The following is a 17,296-nucleotide window of genomic DNA, read 5'->3' on the forward strand; positions in this document are numbered from 1 at the left end:
GAGCAGTCACGCACAGCATGGAACTGGGGAGATCGCCTTGCAGAAGTGTCTTTATGTCTGACAGCAAGGATTTTTGGAGGTACGCCTGCAAGGACGTCACTCTTAGGCATTGAGGGGGAGGACTCTCGAACCTCAAGCTCAGTCAATCGTGAAAGGTGCGAATAACCCATTGGTTTGAGGTTATGGATTGCAACAATCTAAGAAATTCAAGGGTCGGCCCCCGAACGGAGAACCGTGAATTTTGGGAGGACTGGTCACGGGGAAGGAGATGAAAAAATAGTTTCCTAGGTTCCGGAAGAGACTTCTTTTTATCAGTGGCTTTCTCTGGGATATTATCCAGAGTTGGGCCACATAATAATTTCCCGGAAAGGGAAACGTATAGACGTTTGACATAAAGTCTCCTCCCCAAGCTTTCAGCCACAGAGTTCCCCTGGCTGAGTTGGAGAGGTAAATGCATGACCCGTGACCTGCGATTGCAGGCTGGTCTCCCATTCGGGTCCCGGCACAGGCTCAAGCTGCTTAGCAGTCACCACCTGACTAACCTAGAAGGGCCGGTTGGCACCGCAGATTTTGCTGCAACCCGGACAGACTTGGCGGAAGCATCCGCTAGGAACCCTGTCGCTTTTGTAATAGGGAAAGAGAGTCAAGGGTTTCTTCCCTGGAGGTCCCGAGTGAGGTGATCCTCCAGCGTACGCCACCAGCAGACAGGAACCCAGCTACACACGTAGAGACTATATTGGCCTTAAGCAGGGTTGTGGAGGCATCCCAGGATTTCCTGAGCAAGCTTGCCATAGAGAGTTGCCCTTAAATGGAAGAGCCGCTCTCCTGCACGTCCACTTTACGGACTTCCCATAAGGAGCCATCTCCATCCAAGGGGAAAAAAAACGATTCCTCAATTCTGAGGTGACACCAAGTCTCCCGGGAGGGGCCCATTACCAGCCGTGAAGGCTTCAGCCCCACCAAACATCTCATCTTATATAGAGAATTCCACTTCCTCCTCCCGTACTAACTAATCTGGTCTCTCATTCCCGTCCCGGCCCAGCCTCAAGCTGCTTAGTGGCCGTGACAAATGTAGTCACGTTCAGCCTAGAATGGCTGGAGGCACCTTCGGAAGAGAAATAGTATTCCCAGATCTGAGGGTGGAAGTGGAACCCTCATTTTCCCAAGCATCCTCTGAGTTAGAGGTATCAAATTCACCCGAGTCAGATTCCACAGGTGCCAATTCTGTGGCTGGGAAAATGTTGTCATAGAAGATTGGACTTCTTGTCCGATGAGAGTTTTTATACTGTCCAGTAGGGAGGGCTGCTCTGTACGTGATACATCGTCCGTGCAGGGATGACAAAGCTACTCCTATATGAAGAGGGAGGCCTGGAACCACACCTGGTTTATTCTTTTTAGGGTCAGTGGCCTTGTCTCCCTACAAGAGAGAGAGAAGGCATACTAAGCCACCTCCAAGACTACTCTGGACAGAAAAGGGGGGACCCACCCCGCTACTTACAGTAGGAGGGTGACGCTGTGCTCCGCAGTAGCAGGCAGTAAGGGTTTGTAGCCGTCCATGGTCAATCTGCCACAGTCACTGTACAGATAATGGCCTTACCTGGACGCACCCAGAACAGGATTAGAATAACCGAGGTCCATCCAGCGTGTTGTGTGCTCCTCCTCCCCTCGGTCCACGGGTGGGGGTCATTTCAATCACCCCTCCCCACAGCTGAATTCCCCAGCTGCTCAGCGGCTGCCCCTGCACACTCGGCGGTGCTCCATTCTGGTCCTGGCCCGCCTCAAGCTGCTTAGCGGCTGCCTGACGAGAGCAGCTACGCTCAGCCCAGAAGGGCCGGTGGCTGGGGCCCCGGACCTCGCCCGCGGTCCGGTAACTGCAGGCCGCGCGTGCGTTCCCGCCTGGCACGCAGGTGGAAGGCAAACCGGAAGTTCGGCGCCAGTCCCGACGCCACCTCCGGTGTGCACGTGCGCCCCCGGATCGCATGCCGCATGGGGAGGAGGACGCCAGGGAGCGCCAGGAGGACCACGGCTGCACGGCACCGCCCCGCTATACCCCGCTGAGGGGGCGCAGGAGGGGCGGGCAAGGGTCCCGAGTACCACCAAAGTGGAGACGGGAGCAGCCTTCCTACGCAGGAGAGCAGAGCCCCCGACCGTTGACTGCCCGACGTTACAGGTATCTGATGTTGCCACAGCAGCACTATCAGGACCTCTTCATGCTCCATAGGGGACAGGAAAAACACTGGAGATAGCAGGAAGGGGAGGGTTATTTAACCTTTTGGGCGGGGAGACATCCTCCGATATGGCTGTCATGGATGGGGACTAGAGAAAAGTAGCCTAAGGGTAGGTGGACCGAAAATAAAATCGATTCAAAGTTGATGGGGTGCGCCATAAATGTCTGGATAATGCCAATGTTTTGGAGACTTTTGGTTGCATAAACTGCTCAAGATAGGAAAAAAAAAAAGCTCATTTTCTTTTACTTTGCGGCAAATTAATGACTGGTGTGTGCCATTTTGATGAATTTGGCACTAAACATGACACCTAATACCAGGGCTGTGGAGTCGGTAAGCCACAGTTGCGACTCCGACTCCTGGATTTTATCAGGCTCCGACTCCGGCTCCGACTCCTTCATAAATGGCCAATTCATAACAACAAATTTACTGTTGTAAAATATTAAACATCGTGCTTATTCAGTTTCTCACCATCATATAAGTAATCAGACCACTTAGAGCAAAAACTACATTTATTAGAATACAATTAGAATATAGCAAATACCTTTTATAAACTTTTATAAACTGTAAGTAAATATGCAATAAACACTTATGCAGTTAATAAGAAGAAATCTATAAATTTGTCCTCAGAAAAAGTATTGCCTCTGTCAGATCCTCCTTCATGGATGCCCTCAAATCTGATCTAATTATTTTGAGAGCAGAGAACAACCTCTCTACACTAACTTGTGTTGGTGGCAAAGCAGTAACCACTCGGGCAACATCTCTGACAATGTCAGGATACAGAGGAATCGCTTGTTGCACTGTAATTTTTGATGAACGGTCAAATTTCTCAATTTCTTTTAGTGCACATGAAAAATTCTGCTGAAATGTACTGGCTGTGTTCCTTGATGGGGATGACTCTTCTTCTATGCGGGAACGCTTTGCACGGTCCTTGTGATCCAAATATTTTTCGAAATTAAATTCTTCATCAGTTGATGATGAGGGTGAAGATGTGGCAGGACGACCAAATTCTTCTTGTTCCTCCTGACTGTTCTGCAACCCTTTCATCCTTACTGCTATTTCAAACAGAGCTTCTTTTCCTTTACTTAGCTGTTGATCATCTAGAAGAATCCGATGCATTGGGTCTACATAAACAGCTGCCAAAAGAATGTTATTTTGTAATAGTAGCTCCTCTCTCCGTTTCATTGATGTAGCAATGCCACTTGCAATTAACCCTCCTCTTTGGGACAGGCGAAACATCAGGTTCTTCCACTCCTTTAAGAAAATACCTGGAGTTAAGTCCTCTGCTTGTAATTTTTTAGTCACTGTAAATGGGTGCTCTAGCACTTTTTCCAGCTCAGTCACCTGATTCCACTGACTTTCATTTAGCGTCAGTTGAGGGTTAGCCATGTCTACAAGAAAGGTTTTCAGTTCAACCAAGCGCTGAATCATTAAGTAAGTACTGCCCCATCGTGTGGCTTGATCAATAATTGCCCCTTTTCCAGCACGTCTCTTCAAAATTGAGTCAACTTTATGGGTTCTGGCAACAGTAGCCAATTTTCTCACCTTGCCAATCAGTGCAGCAGCATGTCCTTCTTGCAGACTGTCTCTTATAGCCAGCTGTAGCGTATGCACAACACAGCGCATGTGATGAATGAAAGAACATATTGTCACAGTTTCAACAAGATCATCTAAACTATCATGTTGCTGATCATCTGAAGCAACTTCAGTTTGCTCCTCAGTTACAATACTGTGTTCCTCTATTTCAAACATTTCCGTGTCTGTGGACCCAGAATGTTCTTCTAGCTGCTGGTCACCATCATTACTCTCATTCATTAGCTTAATAGTACTTATCATATTTGAAGCATTGTCAGTTACGACAGAAAGAACTTGCTCTTTTTTAAGTTCATAGTCTTGCAGAACCTTTTCCACCAAGACGTGGAGAAACTCACTGGTGTGATGAGCTTTGGTGTCTTTTACTGCCAATGTCTTGGTAACTATTTCATTTTTGTCACAAACAAATCGGACATTGATGGCAAAATAGTTCACTCTGTGACGTGTGCAGGCATCCATTTTAAGAAACAGAAAGCGTCCCTTGAGAGTTTTTTTAAGTTCTTCCTTTTGTTTAAAAGCTTCTTCGATTACTAATTTTCTAATACTCTCTCTCACCAGAGAAACACCAAGCTTGCGGGCCATTTCCCCATTCAGACACATAAAAGCTGGTCGTGAAAATAATGAAATAGGCACACTATCCTTTACAACAAGCTCTATGATCTGTTTTTTAAATGTATCTACTGTCATTGTCACAGTAACTTTGTCACTGACAAAATATCTTGCAACTGATGGCTGCAAAGTTCTCTGCTCCTTTGTTTGGCTGGAAGAGCTGGGCACTGGTTCATTGGTTTGGATGCAGTCTTTCTCATCCACTGCTTTCAGTACTTCTGGATGAAAGCGCTGTAAATGTCTTTAGATTAGAAGCTCTGGTAGCATTTTTATCTTTGCCTGAATATGCACTCATCTTGGCTTCACAGCATTTGTTTTCGTCTGGATCATTTGTCATACACTGACAGACATAATGTTTTCTATCTTGAGTGATGGTGAAATGTTCAAATACAGCTGATTTAATGTGATGCTTCTTTGACATTCTCAGGTTTTTAATTCTGCATTCACAATCCAAATGACTATTGTTTTTCCTAAAAACAATTGTACAAAATTATTGCCAGGTTGTACAACTGATATAGTGGTCAGTAATACTGTTATTATTCCTCATGTACTCACAGTTAACTGATGCAAAGTTTGTTGAAAGGATAATACTTCTTACAGTCTTCCTCTTCTGAGTAGCAGGCAGCTGTGAGATGCTTGGAAGACGCACCCCTAGTATGATCTAGTCTAGAGGAGGAGCTTTACTACTAAGAATTTGCAACACATTTTCACTTTCAGTTTCATACATTGTAAGTAGGGGGGTTGGGGCAGCATGAGGTTAACCAAGTATAAGATTAGATAAGGGCAGTGGAGAACAGTGACACACAAGAAGTAAGAAATGTCTCTATCTCCAGCAGAACTGCTTATCACTGTTGTTCATAGTTTGATAGAACATATATATTTGAGTAACATTTATAAAATTCATATGAAAGTTCAATTATGAAATATTAATACATTTTTTTTTAAAGCTGGAGTCGGAGTCGGTACATTTCTACCGACTCCAACCAAAACTAACTCCGACTCCGACTCCGACTCCACAGCCCTGCCTAATACTACAAGAAAATAAAAGGAAACAAAAAACCGCAAGTGATCAATTGGGGCCTATGACCAAAAACTGTGTTATACTTGATGTAAGGCCTGAGCAGGTAAAGCAGGACACAGGGATTTAGAGACCAGCTAGGCAAATGCCTGGGTCATGTTCCACCTACTCAGGCCCGGCACTAGGCATAACACCAGCTAGGCTACAGAGCAGGGGCACACAAACTTTTCTTGTCCGAGCGGCCACATCATCATGTTGATCACTCCCAAGGGCTTCAAGAGGGGCATTACCAGCTGGGACATTTCCGGCTTATTAAATTATATGCCATAAATGCCTGGCACACAGTAGTCCAGAGAGTGCAACTTGCTCCTATGGGAATAATGGGGGGGGGTCTCTTTTACCCCCAGGTTGCATTTAGGAGAGGGGAAGGTCATGGGTGGATGCCTGGTACCTGGTAAACTTAAACACCATGAAGTACATTCTGGAGAGCCACAAGCATAGAGGGCCACCTGCAAGTTATATGCATCAAGGGACCCCATTCTCCTAATATTTATAGGGGACACAGATGATGGTGTGCTACCCCAAGCCACACAGGAGCATACATTTGTCACTAGATGAAATGTAAAGTGCTGCGGAATATGTCAGCGCTATAGAAATAAAATTTATTATTACTAGATGGTCAGGGGCCGCACAGAATGGCCCCTGGTGTGCAGGTTATGCACTGCTGCTTTAAAGGGATCAGATCAACTAAACAAATATTACTTGCCTGCAGATACAGGGGTAACCTGCAGGGAAAAATACTGCTTACATTTTGTGCATCTGGCTCACTGGAGCAGCAGGTGCAGGGAGAAAACAACATTTTATTCTCCCTGCAGATGCTCGCCTCCAGTCATCGGGGCAGAGCTGGGGGCAAAAACAGTTACAACTCAGAGTCACTCCCCAGAATATGGATGGACAACCAACTCTGCACACATGCTCCGTACAGCGTGTAATTAGCCATGCTCTGTAACATCATGGTGTGCATACACGCTGTAAAAACTCACCGAAACATACATATTCTATAAACTCACAGGAACATACATATTCTATATCTTGCAGGAACGTGCATATTCTATAAACCTACTGGAACATACACTCACTGGCCACTTTATTAGGTACACCTGTCCAACTGTGTGTTAATTTCTAATCAGCCAATCACATGGCGGCAACTCAGTGCATTTAGGCATGTAGACATGGTCAAGACAATCTCCTGCAGTTCAAACCGAGCATCAGTATGGGGAAGAAAGGTGATTTGAGTGCCTTTGAACGTGGCATGATTGTTGGTGCCAGAAGGGCTGGTCTGAGAATTTCAGAAACTGCTGATCTACTGGGATTTTCACGCACAACCATCTCTAGGGTTTACAGAGAATGGTCCGAAAAAGAAAAAAAATCCAGTGAGCGGCAGTTCTGTGGCCGGAAATGCCATGTTGATGCCAGAGGTCAGAGGAGAATGGGCAGACTGGTTCGAGCTGATAGAAAGGCAACAGTGACTCAAATTGCCACCCGTTACAACCAAGGTAGGCAGAAGAGCATCTCTGAACGCACAGTGCGTCGAACTTTGAGGCAGATGGGCTACAGCAGCAGAAGACCACACTGGGTACCACTCCTCTCAGCTAAGAACAGGAAACTGAGGCTACAATTTGCACAAGCTCATCGAAATTGGACAGTAGAAGATTGGAAAAACGTTGCCTGGTCTGATGAGTCTCGATTTCTGCTGCGACATTCGGATGGTAGGGTCAGAATTTGGCGTAAACAACATGAAAGCATGGATCCATCCTGCCTTGTATCAACGGTTCAGGCTGGTGGTGGTGGTGTCATGGTGTGGGGAATTTTTTCTGGGCACTCTTTGGGCCCCTTGGTACCAATTGAGCATCGTTGCAACGCCACAGCCTACCTGAGTATTGTTGCTGACCATGTCCATCCCTTTATGACCACAATGTACCCAACATCTGATGGCTACTTTCAGCAGGATAATGCGCCATGTCATAAAGCTCGAATCATCTCAGATTGGTTTCTTGAACATGACAATGAGTTTACTGTACTCAAATGGCCTCCTCAGTCACCAGATCTCAATCCAATAGAGCATCTTTGGGATGTGGTGGAACGGGAGATTCGCATCAGGGATGTGCAGCCGACAAATCTGCGCCAACTGTGTGATGCCATCATGTCAATATGGTCCAAAATCTCTGAGGAATGCTTCCAGCACCTTGTTGAATCTCTGCCACGAAGAATTGAGGCAGTTCTGAAGGCAAAAGGGGGTCCAACCCCTTACTAGCATGGTGTACCTAATAAAGTGGCCAGTGAGTGTACATGTTCTATATCTTACCGAAAAATACATATTCTATATCTTACCGGAATATACATATTCTATATCTTACTGGAACATATATGTTATTTATCTTACCGGAACATACATGTTCTATATCTTAACTGAACATACATATTCTATAAACCTACTGGAATATACATATTCTACATCTCACTGGAACTTACACCTTAGGATATACACATTTCACAATCTTTACTTGTGACGGTTATTTAGTGCCACCCAAAGGCTGACAGAAGAATTACATTAGGCAAAAAGAACTATTAGAGAAAAATAATGAGTTGTTTTAAACTGAAAAAAAAAAAAATCAAAAGGGGAACCATGATCACTAAAGAGACAACTGGACTAGTAAATGTTGTTGCTGTGTATACTACATATTGAATACATTCTGTTAGTGACACAAATCTAGGCCTTTTATATTAAAGGGTCAAGCTAAATAGCAAACACAAGAGTGACTCAAATCATAGCAAAGGTGTACCAAACTTGACTGCATAGTGACAGTTAAAGGGAATCTATCAGCAGATTTTTGCTATGTAATCTGAGAGCAGCCTGATATAGGAGCAGAGAGCCTAAGTCTAGCAATATCTCACTTATGGGGCTGGTTGTTGTAGTTTTGATAAAAATCCCTGTTTTCTCTGCTGTAGGTGTAGCAGAGCTCAGAATGCTGAGAAGTGTATAACCCCACCCGCCACTGATTGTCAGCTTTCTGTGTACACTGAACTTTATAAACAAACTGCCAATCAGTGGTGGCAGAGGAGTTACCCAGATTATCTGGACTACCTTGCACATGACACCTTGTCCTGCAGTGATAATCGCCTGCTGATAAAACACTGATTATTTTGAAACTACAGCAAACTACTGAGCAAGTGATACATCCCTGAAATTAGGCTCTCGGCCTCCACACATACCGCTCTCTGATTACATACCATAAACCTGCTGACAGATTACCTTTAAAGGGAACATGAAAATGTTTACATATGGAATGGTAGGGCTGTATTCATGCTTGTTACCCAATAAAAATAATACCTTTCTGATAAAGCGGATATGCCAGCCATGGGAAATCTAGAGTATAAGCCATACGCTAATCAGGCTGGAGGTGCACTGGGGGCCTGTCAATGCCGGTTTCTTCCAAGTGCACCGACACCCCAAGTGCACTTGTAGCCTGATTTACATATATCTTCTATGCTGGATTTCTCATGACTGGCACATTAGATCTGTACAAAAAAAAGAATATTCTCTATTGGAAAATGAGTGCTTACACAGCCACAGCACTAACTGCAAATGTAAAAACATACTGGCAGGTTCCCTTTAAACACAGAGAGATGATCACATGTGCAAAAATCATATCATAATGTAAATAAGTGATGGGAGAAAAAGATCAATTAAAATAATATTTAAATGGCACAGACAAATGCCGCCTCCTTTTTTTGATCAATTACCTACGACTACTTTTATTCTCTGGAAGATCCCCCGAAGATTGCACTGCAGACGCTGCGCTTTTCCTGGGGTCCACTTTTAGTTTGCTGGATATACGCTCTTTCATCTGTTGCTTCTCATCACTGTCCATGTCATCTTCTTCGTCCTCACTTGAATTTTCCTACAATTTAGAAACAATTAGTCACGTTAGAGTCGGAGTAGTCCGGGTCCGCTCACTCCAGGTTGTGAGCCAACACTTGGTGGGTAACTGGTATCCAGTCACTCAAGGGAGACTAAAGAGTGCGATTCAGGGCCAAGAACCATGAAAGGGGAGATCTGTGATCGAGGCAACGCTGGGGAGCAGAAGCCGGGCGAGCAGTGGTATGGCACCAGTTCCCCGCTCTATAGGCAAAGAAAGGATTTTGCGACCCCTAACCCATGTATCAGTAGACAGGAAATGTAAAGATAGTTTTACATAGTTAGATTTTTTTTTAATTTATTACATTTTTGTGATTTTTTTTCTTACCTTCCCATGGATGGCTGTCCCAGTCAGGCCCGGTTCTGCTCTGCCATTATTAACATTGACATTGCTTGGCACATAGAAAGGTTTTAATACTATAGGCAGGTTAGGACCGTCCCAATGGGGGCACCTTGTCCTGGTGGGATGGCCTGCCTGCATTTTTTTTTTATCAGTGTAAGCACCCTATGTAATTTACATGCACCATTACCATTTACTTATCTACTTGCTGTAGGGTATATGCTTATATTTGCTTTTTATCTTGGGTTCTGCCTGCTGACATCGAGCAGCTGAAACGCCAGTAAGAGCAGTCAGCGGCACCGGACACAAAAGGCAGGTAGTTGCTAATTAGATAGGAAGTACCTGCCTGCTATTGTTTTGGCTAATAGTAAAAAAAAATAATAATTTAACCCTGGATAAACCCTTTAACCCTAGCTAGTATTAGAACACAACGTAACTTTAAACATTAGCATTTTGTTTTTTCATGGTTGACAACTTTTTACAACTGAGACAGCTCCCATAGCAGTGTCTGCCTTTCCGCTCAGGTGGGAAGTTGTAGGAGACTACAGAGCAGCTTTTGTTATTTCAGTTACTGCCTATGCAGAGCGCTGTAGTCAAAATGAGTTTGTCGGTGGATGCAATTTACCTAGGCAGTGACTGAGAAGACAAAGCTCACTTAATCATACTGAGAGATATGGTAACTGGTTGCTACAATCAATCATTTTGTTTCCTCTGCTGCACCCTGTATAGGAACCTGTTTTGCTAGAGGGCAATGAAGCTCTTGGCGTTACCCTAGGAAAAGTGGGGCTAGAGGGTGAAATTTGGCACCCCCATAGTATTTGGTTCTGTGCACCCCCCAAGCTACGCCACTGCAGAGGAGAGAGCTGCCCAGTGCTCACTTCTCCCATTAAGGCCAAGTTCACACGTAGCGGAACTCTCGCAGAAATTACAGCGAGAGTTCCGGAATTTCATTCCACGGGAAAATCGCATTTTAAATTCCCGCGATTTTCCCGCGGAAAAACTAGCATTTTGCAAGCGTAATTAGCTTGCAAAATGCTAGCGTTTTCCCAGCGATCTGTAGCATCGCTTGGAGAACTGATTGACAGGTTGGTCACACTCGTCAAACATAGTGTTTGACGAGTGTCACCAACTTTTTACTACTGAGGCCGCCTATGCAGCATCAGTAGTAAAAGATAAAACGTAAAAAATAAAAACAAAAAAAATGGTGTTATTCTTACCTTCCGACGTCCCGCGCAGCCTTCCCGCCTCTCTCCACGCTCTCGTTCCCAGTAAACCTTTGCGAAAATGCCCGCGATGACGTACGTTCTCGCGGGATCGTGACGTCTCGCGGTAATTTTCGCAAAGGATTACTGGGAACGGGAGCGTGGAGAGAGGCGGGAAGGCTGCGCGGGACGTCGGAAGGTAAGAATAACACCATTTTTTATTTTAAATTCTATTTTTTACAGGGATATGGTACCCACAGCCCGGAGGACATTCTCCTCTCCTCCGGACTGTGGGTAACATCCGCACTTTGTTCTGCTTACTTTTCGCATGTTGTGCACAGCCACATGCGGGAAGTAAGCGGAACAATGTATTCCTATGGGTGTGGGATCGCCGCGATTCCGCAAAATTAATGAGCATGCTGCGTTTTTTACCGTGAAGCGATTCCGCCGCGGTAAAAACCACAGCATTAGCACAGCATTGCGGAATCCCATAGGAAAGCATGGGATGCTTATTTTTCGCATTTTCGCGGCAAAATCGCGAGGTTAATGCTGAGTGCAGACGGAGTTTTGAGCCCTGCAGATTTTTCCGTGCAGAATGGAAGCAAACCGCAGGTCAAATGACCTGCATTTTTCCTGCGGATTTCTTCCATTTTTCACGCGGTTTTCATGCGGTTTTTGTGCGGTTTTCCATTGCGGTTTTCCCCCTGCGGATTTGGAGACAGGGGAGATAGAAAACCGCACAAAAGAAGTAACATGCTGCGGATTTTGTACCGCAGGAAAACCGCGCGGAAAAATCCGCAGCGTCTGCACAGCGTTTTTTTTTTTCCATTCATTTTAAAGGTACTGTACATCACAATGCGGATATGCAACGTTTCTGCGCGGTAAAATCTGCTGCGGAAACGCTGCATATCTGCATCGTGTGCACATGGCCTTAAACCGCCGCAGAAACGCAAAAAAACGCCACGTGTGAACTCAGCCTAAAATTGATGCTTTCTCTGAATTGTCAAGGTGTTCTAGAGTAAATCCATATTAATGTATAATATGTTCTATTTCATCTTAATAAAAGGTACATTTCCTAAACGCTTTCTTTACAAATTCCACATGCTGAACATCTCTGCTTGTTGTCATTCAATAGAAACCAGGAAACTACCATATGGATTAATTGCACTATTTTTAGAAAATCAGACTTCTACAGATAAAAAAAAAATATTTGTTACCACCAAATCTGTATATTTTTTATTTTGAAATTGGGAAGGGGGTGGTAAACGGAATTTTCAAAAAACATATTTCTCTTTAAAAGGCAATCTGTCAGCTTTTGCTATGGAATCCGAGAGCCGTATGATGTAGGGACAAAAAACCTGATTCCAGGGATGTGTCACTTACTGGGATGCTTAGTACAGCTTTTGATAGTTTTCTCTGCTGCAGATCTAGCAGTTCTCTGAATGCTGAGCTCTGTATAACCCCGCCCACTTCACTGATTGGCAGCTTTCTGTGTACACTGTGCATTGTCAGCAAGAGGAGGGGCGGAGTTGCAAAGATTAGCAGGACTGGCTTGCACATGTGACGTAGTCCTCTAGTGGTGATAAAACACTGATTTTATTGAAACTACAGCATAAAGCCTAACAAGTCACACATCCCGGAGTCCGGCTCTCACCTCCTACATCATGCTGCTCTCAGATATATGCAAAAATCTGCTCACAGATTCCCTTTAAGTCCCTTGAAGGCTCTTGACTTCCATGACAACTCATCTACATCCGAATATAGGACACCTGCAACCCAAGAAATAAAATGCCTCTGTCGTTGATAATAATAATATAATTCACCGCACACTCAGAGGGGTTTCTTTATGCAAATAAGTGCTTATTTTTATTATATACAAAACATGTGGGAGCCAAACAAGTATATATAGCACGAAGTAGAAGCGATATAATTTAATACGACGTTTCGGCTCAATCCGAGCCTTTATCACTTTTATCGCTGAATTGAAATTCGGATCTTTGAATAAGGAAGAACAGAACTCCCAAGAGAATAGCCCAAGAAAGATGGCGTCATGACGCCACTGCAGCTAGGCGTGGGAGCGCCGCTATCTAGCACCACTGCACCAGCCATCTTTCTTGGGCTATTCTCTTGGGAGTTCTGTTCTTCCTTATTCAAAGATCCGAATTTCAATTCAGCGATAAAAGTGATAAAGGCTCGGATTGAGCCGAAACGTCGTATTAAATTATATCGCTTCTACTTCGTGCTATATATACTTGTTTGGCTCCCACATGTTTTGTATATAATAAAAATAAGCACTTATTTGCATAAAGAAACCCCTCTGAGTGTGCGGTGAATTATATTATTATTGGTAATAGGACCTACAGGTCTGTTACACCTGCACCTCGCTATTGGACTTGAGTGCACGCTAACCTCCTGTTTCTGTCGTTGATAGACAGCCGTATTTAAATGGTAAAGAGGAGCAAATCAGAGCGAGCTGTTGGGTATTGTGCGGGCTCAGCTGCTGAGCCTGATAAATACATGTAGACCCAATACAGGACATATTATTAAAGTGGCCAGTTTTTGCTCTTATTTTATATCTTTTTTTTAATCCACCCTATAGATCCATAGAAATACGTTTTTTTATTTAGTACTAAATTTAACAATAATTACCTATATGCATTTAATGTAATAAATTAGAAACTAATTTCTAATGTTTAGGTGTATAAAGGGCACCCAGAGGCCATTCCCGAAATGTTACAGAAGGGCGAACAGTAATTAGAACTTCAATTAAAGCACACACATCTTGACCGGCCTTAGAATTGCTCATCCGCAGACCCGAGACCAATGGGTTTCTAAGTAAAGACAGAAGTGGCTTCCTAAATACGCTCTTATAAGTCATTACATTTGCCGGCCTTCGCTGTAGCCCAGTCCCTCGCAGTACTTATCCATCCGGCAGGCCTGGGACTAATGTCAGCACTTAGTAAATATATATGAAATGACATCAGCCGGTGATCGAGCTTTTAACCCCTGAAGCTTGTGCTGTAAAGGCGACCTCGAGCTTGTGCTACTATTTCTAAGCTGTGCGTGGGTGGCAGCTACTCTACTGCCAGCGGCCATAGCAGATGCCGACCGGTGCCAAGAACATCTCATCCTGTACTATAGTAAGGCTACAGGCGCAATCACGACTTCTTTAGGCTACATTATTGAATTTCCGCTATTTATATAGCCCTTTACTCAAATCTGTCCAAAATAAGGCTCAACATCAAGCGTCCTTGTTTTGCCCACTCTGGGCTACAGAGTTCATGGGTGATTGAGAATTTATACCTTCCACAGCTGGGATACACAACCTGCGGCCAAGGGGGTCAATGTTGCCCTCACTCATATACACAGAGCCTTGCTTGTCTGCATCTGGCCCCTGGGGATATGTAGCTTTCACTTCACAGATCAGACAATAGGCACACCGTGCAGGACGGGCTAAAGGCCTTCACCCAAGTCACACCTCAAAAGAAGTAGAGGAGATGGAGAGGTGGCCGTCGATGTCGACGTAGGCTCTCTCCATTGTGGCTAGTGGTAGCTGTGAAATGTTAGGTGGTTTTCACATCTCCTATCTTCCTTGGAGTGTAAATGGGACGTCAAAACTTTCAATAGTTGGGAAAGCCAGAAGGTAAAACCCGCACCTAACAGACATTTATGGAGATATGTATGACCCTATAATACTATTATATGATCAACCCTATTGATCATCAGGGAAGGATATCAAAGATAAGAACAACCCACCAGGTTTTCAAACACAGTGTATTGCGACATGTTTATGAATTCCATCCCCTCGTAAAAAAGCAAAAAAAAACATTTTCCCCGACAATAGACATGTGCACCTCTGCTCCATTCACTCTCTATGAGACTGACAGCATGTCTCCAATAGTCTCATAGGAAATGAAAAGATAAAAGATGTACATGCTAGACCTCCACGCCACTCAGAAATGGCTCTCAGGATTGCTGGGGGGGGGTCTCAACAATTAGACTACATAGAGCCCTGACTACAATCCCATCAGACTAGAACCGAGAATGTGAGACCGGCCGTCTCCACCAACACAAGTGTCCGACCCCACCACTGCTCTTCTGGATGAAGGGGCAAAAATTCCAATGGACAGACACCCCCAAAAGCTTACAGACACCTTCCCAAAAGAGAGGAAGTAGGTAAGGGCGGACAAACTCTTCCTTCTGTATTAATATTAGCCTATGGATCAGAATGGGATTTCATAAAAGCTGTGTAGGTGTAATATGAAGGTGCCTAATAGTTTTGTCCTGACCAGGCCTCACTAGCCAGACCCAAGTGGTGCCAGTACAAACATAAAAAAAAAAAAGGAGCATTGAGAGAGAGATTTTTAATCTCCTAAACCCACAAAAGGTTTTATAATAATTAGAAAACACGTCTGTCATGTCACTAAACTAAATCTCTACAATCATGGAAAGGACTGTGCAGTAAATGAAAACAGACTGCCCAGCCGTGCCTCTCCAACTCCTAGCTAGCTCCTCGCCAGTTTTGCCCATATAGTGCATCCTCCCTGTGACTGCATGTCCATAGAATACATCCGCCCCGTGACTGCATGTCCATAGAATACATCCGCCCCGTGACTGCATGTCCATAGAATACATCCGCCCCGTGACTGCATGTCCATAGAATACATCCGCCCCGTGACTGCATGTCCATAGAATACATCCGCCCCGTGACTGCATGTCCATAGAATACATCCGCCCCGTGACTGCATGTCCATAGAATACATCCGCCCCGTGACTGCATGTCCATATAGTGCATCCGTCCCGTGACTGCTTGTCCATATAGTGCATCCGCCCCGTGACTGCATGTCCATATAGTGCATCCGCCCCGTGACTGCATGTCCATATAATACATCCGCTCTGTGACTGCATGTCCATAGAATACATCCGCCCCGTGACTGCATGTCCATAGAATACATCCGCCCCGTGACTGCATGTCCATAGAATACATCCGCCCCGTGACTGCATGTCCATAGAATACATCCGCCCCGTGACTGCATGTCCATAGAATACATCCGCCCCGTGACTGCATGTCCATAGAATACATCCGCCCCGTGACTGCATGTCCATAGAATACATCCGCCCCGTGACTGCATGTCCATAGAATACATCCGCCCTGTGACTGCATGTCCATAGAATACATCCGCCCCGTGACTGCATGTCCATATAGTGCATCCGTCCCGTGACTGCTTGTCCATATAGTGCATCCGCCCCGTGACTGCATGTCCATATAGTGCATCCGCCCCGTGACTGCATGTCCATATAATACATCCGCTCTGTGACTGCATGTCCATAGAATACATCCGCCCCGTGACTGCATGTCCATAGAATACATCCGCCCCGTGACTGCATGTCCATAGAATACATCCGCCCCGTGACTGCATGTCCATAGAATACATCCGCCCCGTGACTGCATGTCCATAGAATACATCCGCCCCGTGACTGCATGTCCATAGAATACATCCGCCCCGTGACTGCATGTCCATAGAATACATCCGCCCCGTGACTGCATGTCCATATAGTGCATCCGTCCCGTGACTGCTTGTCCATATAGTGCATCCGCCCCGTGACTGCATGTCCATATAGTGCATCCGCCCCGTGACTGCATGTCCATATAATACATCCGCTCTGTGACTGCATGTCCATAGAATACATCCGCCCCGTGACTGCATGTCCATAGAATACATCCGCCCCGTGACTGCATGTCCATAGAATACATCCGCCCCGTGACTGCATGTCCATAGAATACATCCGCCCCGTGACTGCATGTCCATAGAATACATCCGCCCCGTGACTGCATGTCCATAGAATACATCCGCCCCGTGACTGCATGTCCATAGAATACATCCGCCCCGTGACTGCATGTCCATAGAATACATCCGCCCTGTGACTGCATGTCCATAGAATACATCCGCCCCGTGACTGCATGTCCATATAGTGCATCCGTCCCGTGACTGCTTGTCCATATAGTGCATCCGCCCCGTGACTGCATGTCCATATAGTGCATCCGCCCCGTGACTGCATGTCCATATAATACATCCGCTCTGTGACTGCATGTCCATAGAATACATCCGCCCCGTGACTGCATGTCCATAGAATACATCCGCCCCGTGACTGCATGTCCATAGAATACATCCGCCCCGTGACTGCATGTCCATAGAATACATCCGCCCCGTGACTGCATGTCCATAGAATACATCCGCCCCGTGACTGCATGTCCATAGAATACATCCGCCCCGTGACTGCATGTCCATAGAATACATCCGCCCCGTGACTGCATGTCCATATAGTGCA

General features: G+C 45.3%; 1 protein-coding gene across 1 annotated transcript in view; it reads right to left on the reverse strand.

Moving 5' to 3' along the window:
- CWC27 (CWC27 spliceosome associated cyclophilin) overlaps positions 1 to 17,296 on the reverse strand; it is a 252,501-nt gene that overhangs the window by 164,388 nt on the left and 70,817 nt on the right. The window contains exon 10 of the mRNA XM_073584247.1: positions 9,250 to 9,407. Coding sequence (XP_073440348.1) covers positions 9,250 to 9,407 — 158 coding nt within the window. The remainder of the gene's footprint in view (positions 1 to 9,249; positions 9,408 to 17,296) is intronic.

The sequence above is a fragment of the Dendrobates tinctorius genome, unplaced genomic scaffold (assembly GCF_039654945.1).
Source record: "Dendrobates tinctorius isolate UK_male_01 unplaced genomic scaffold, ASM3965494v1 ptg000083l, whole genome shotgun sequence".
Classification (NCBI taxonomy): domain Eukaryota; kingdom Metazoa; phylum Chordata; class Amphibia; order Anura; family Dendrobatidae; genus Dendrobates; species Dendrobates tinctorius.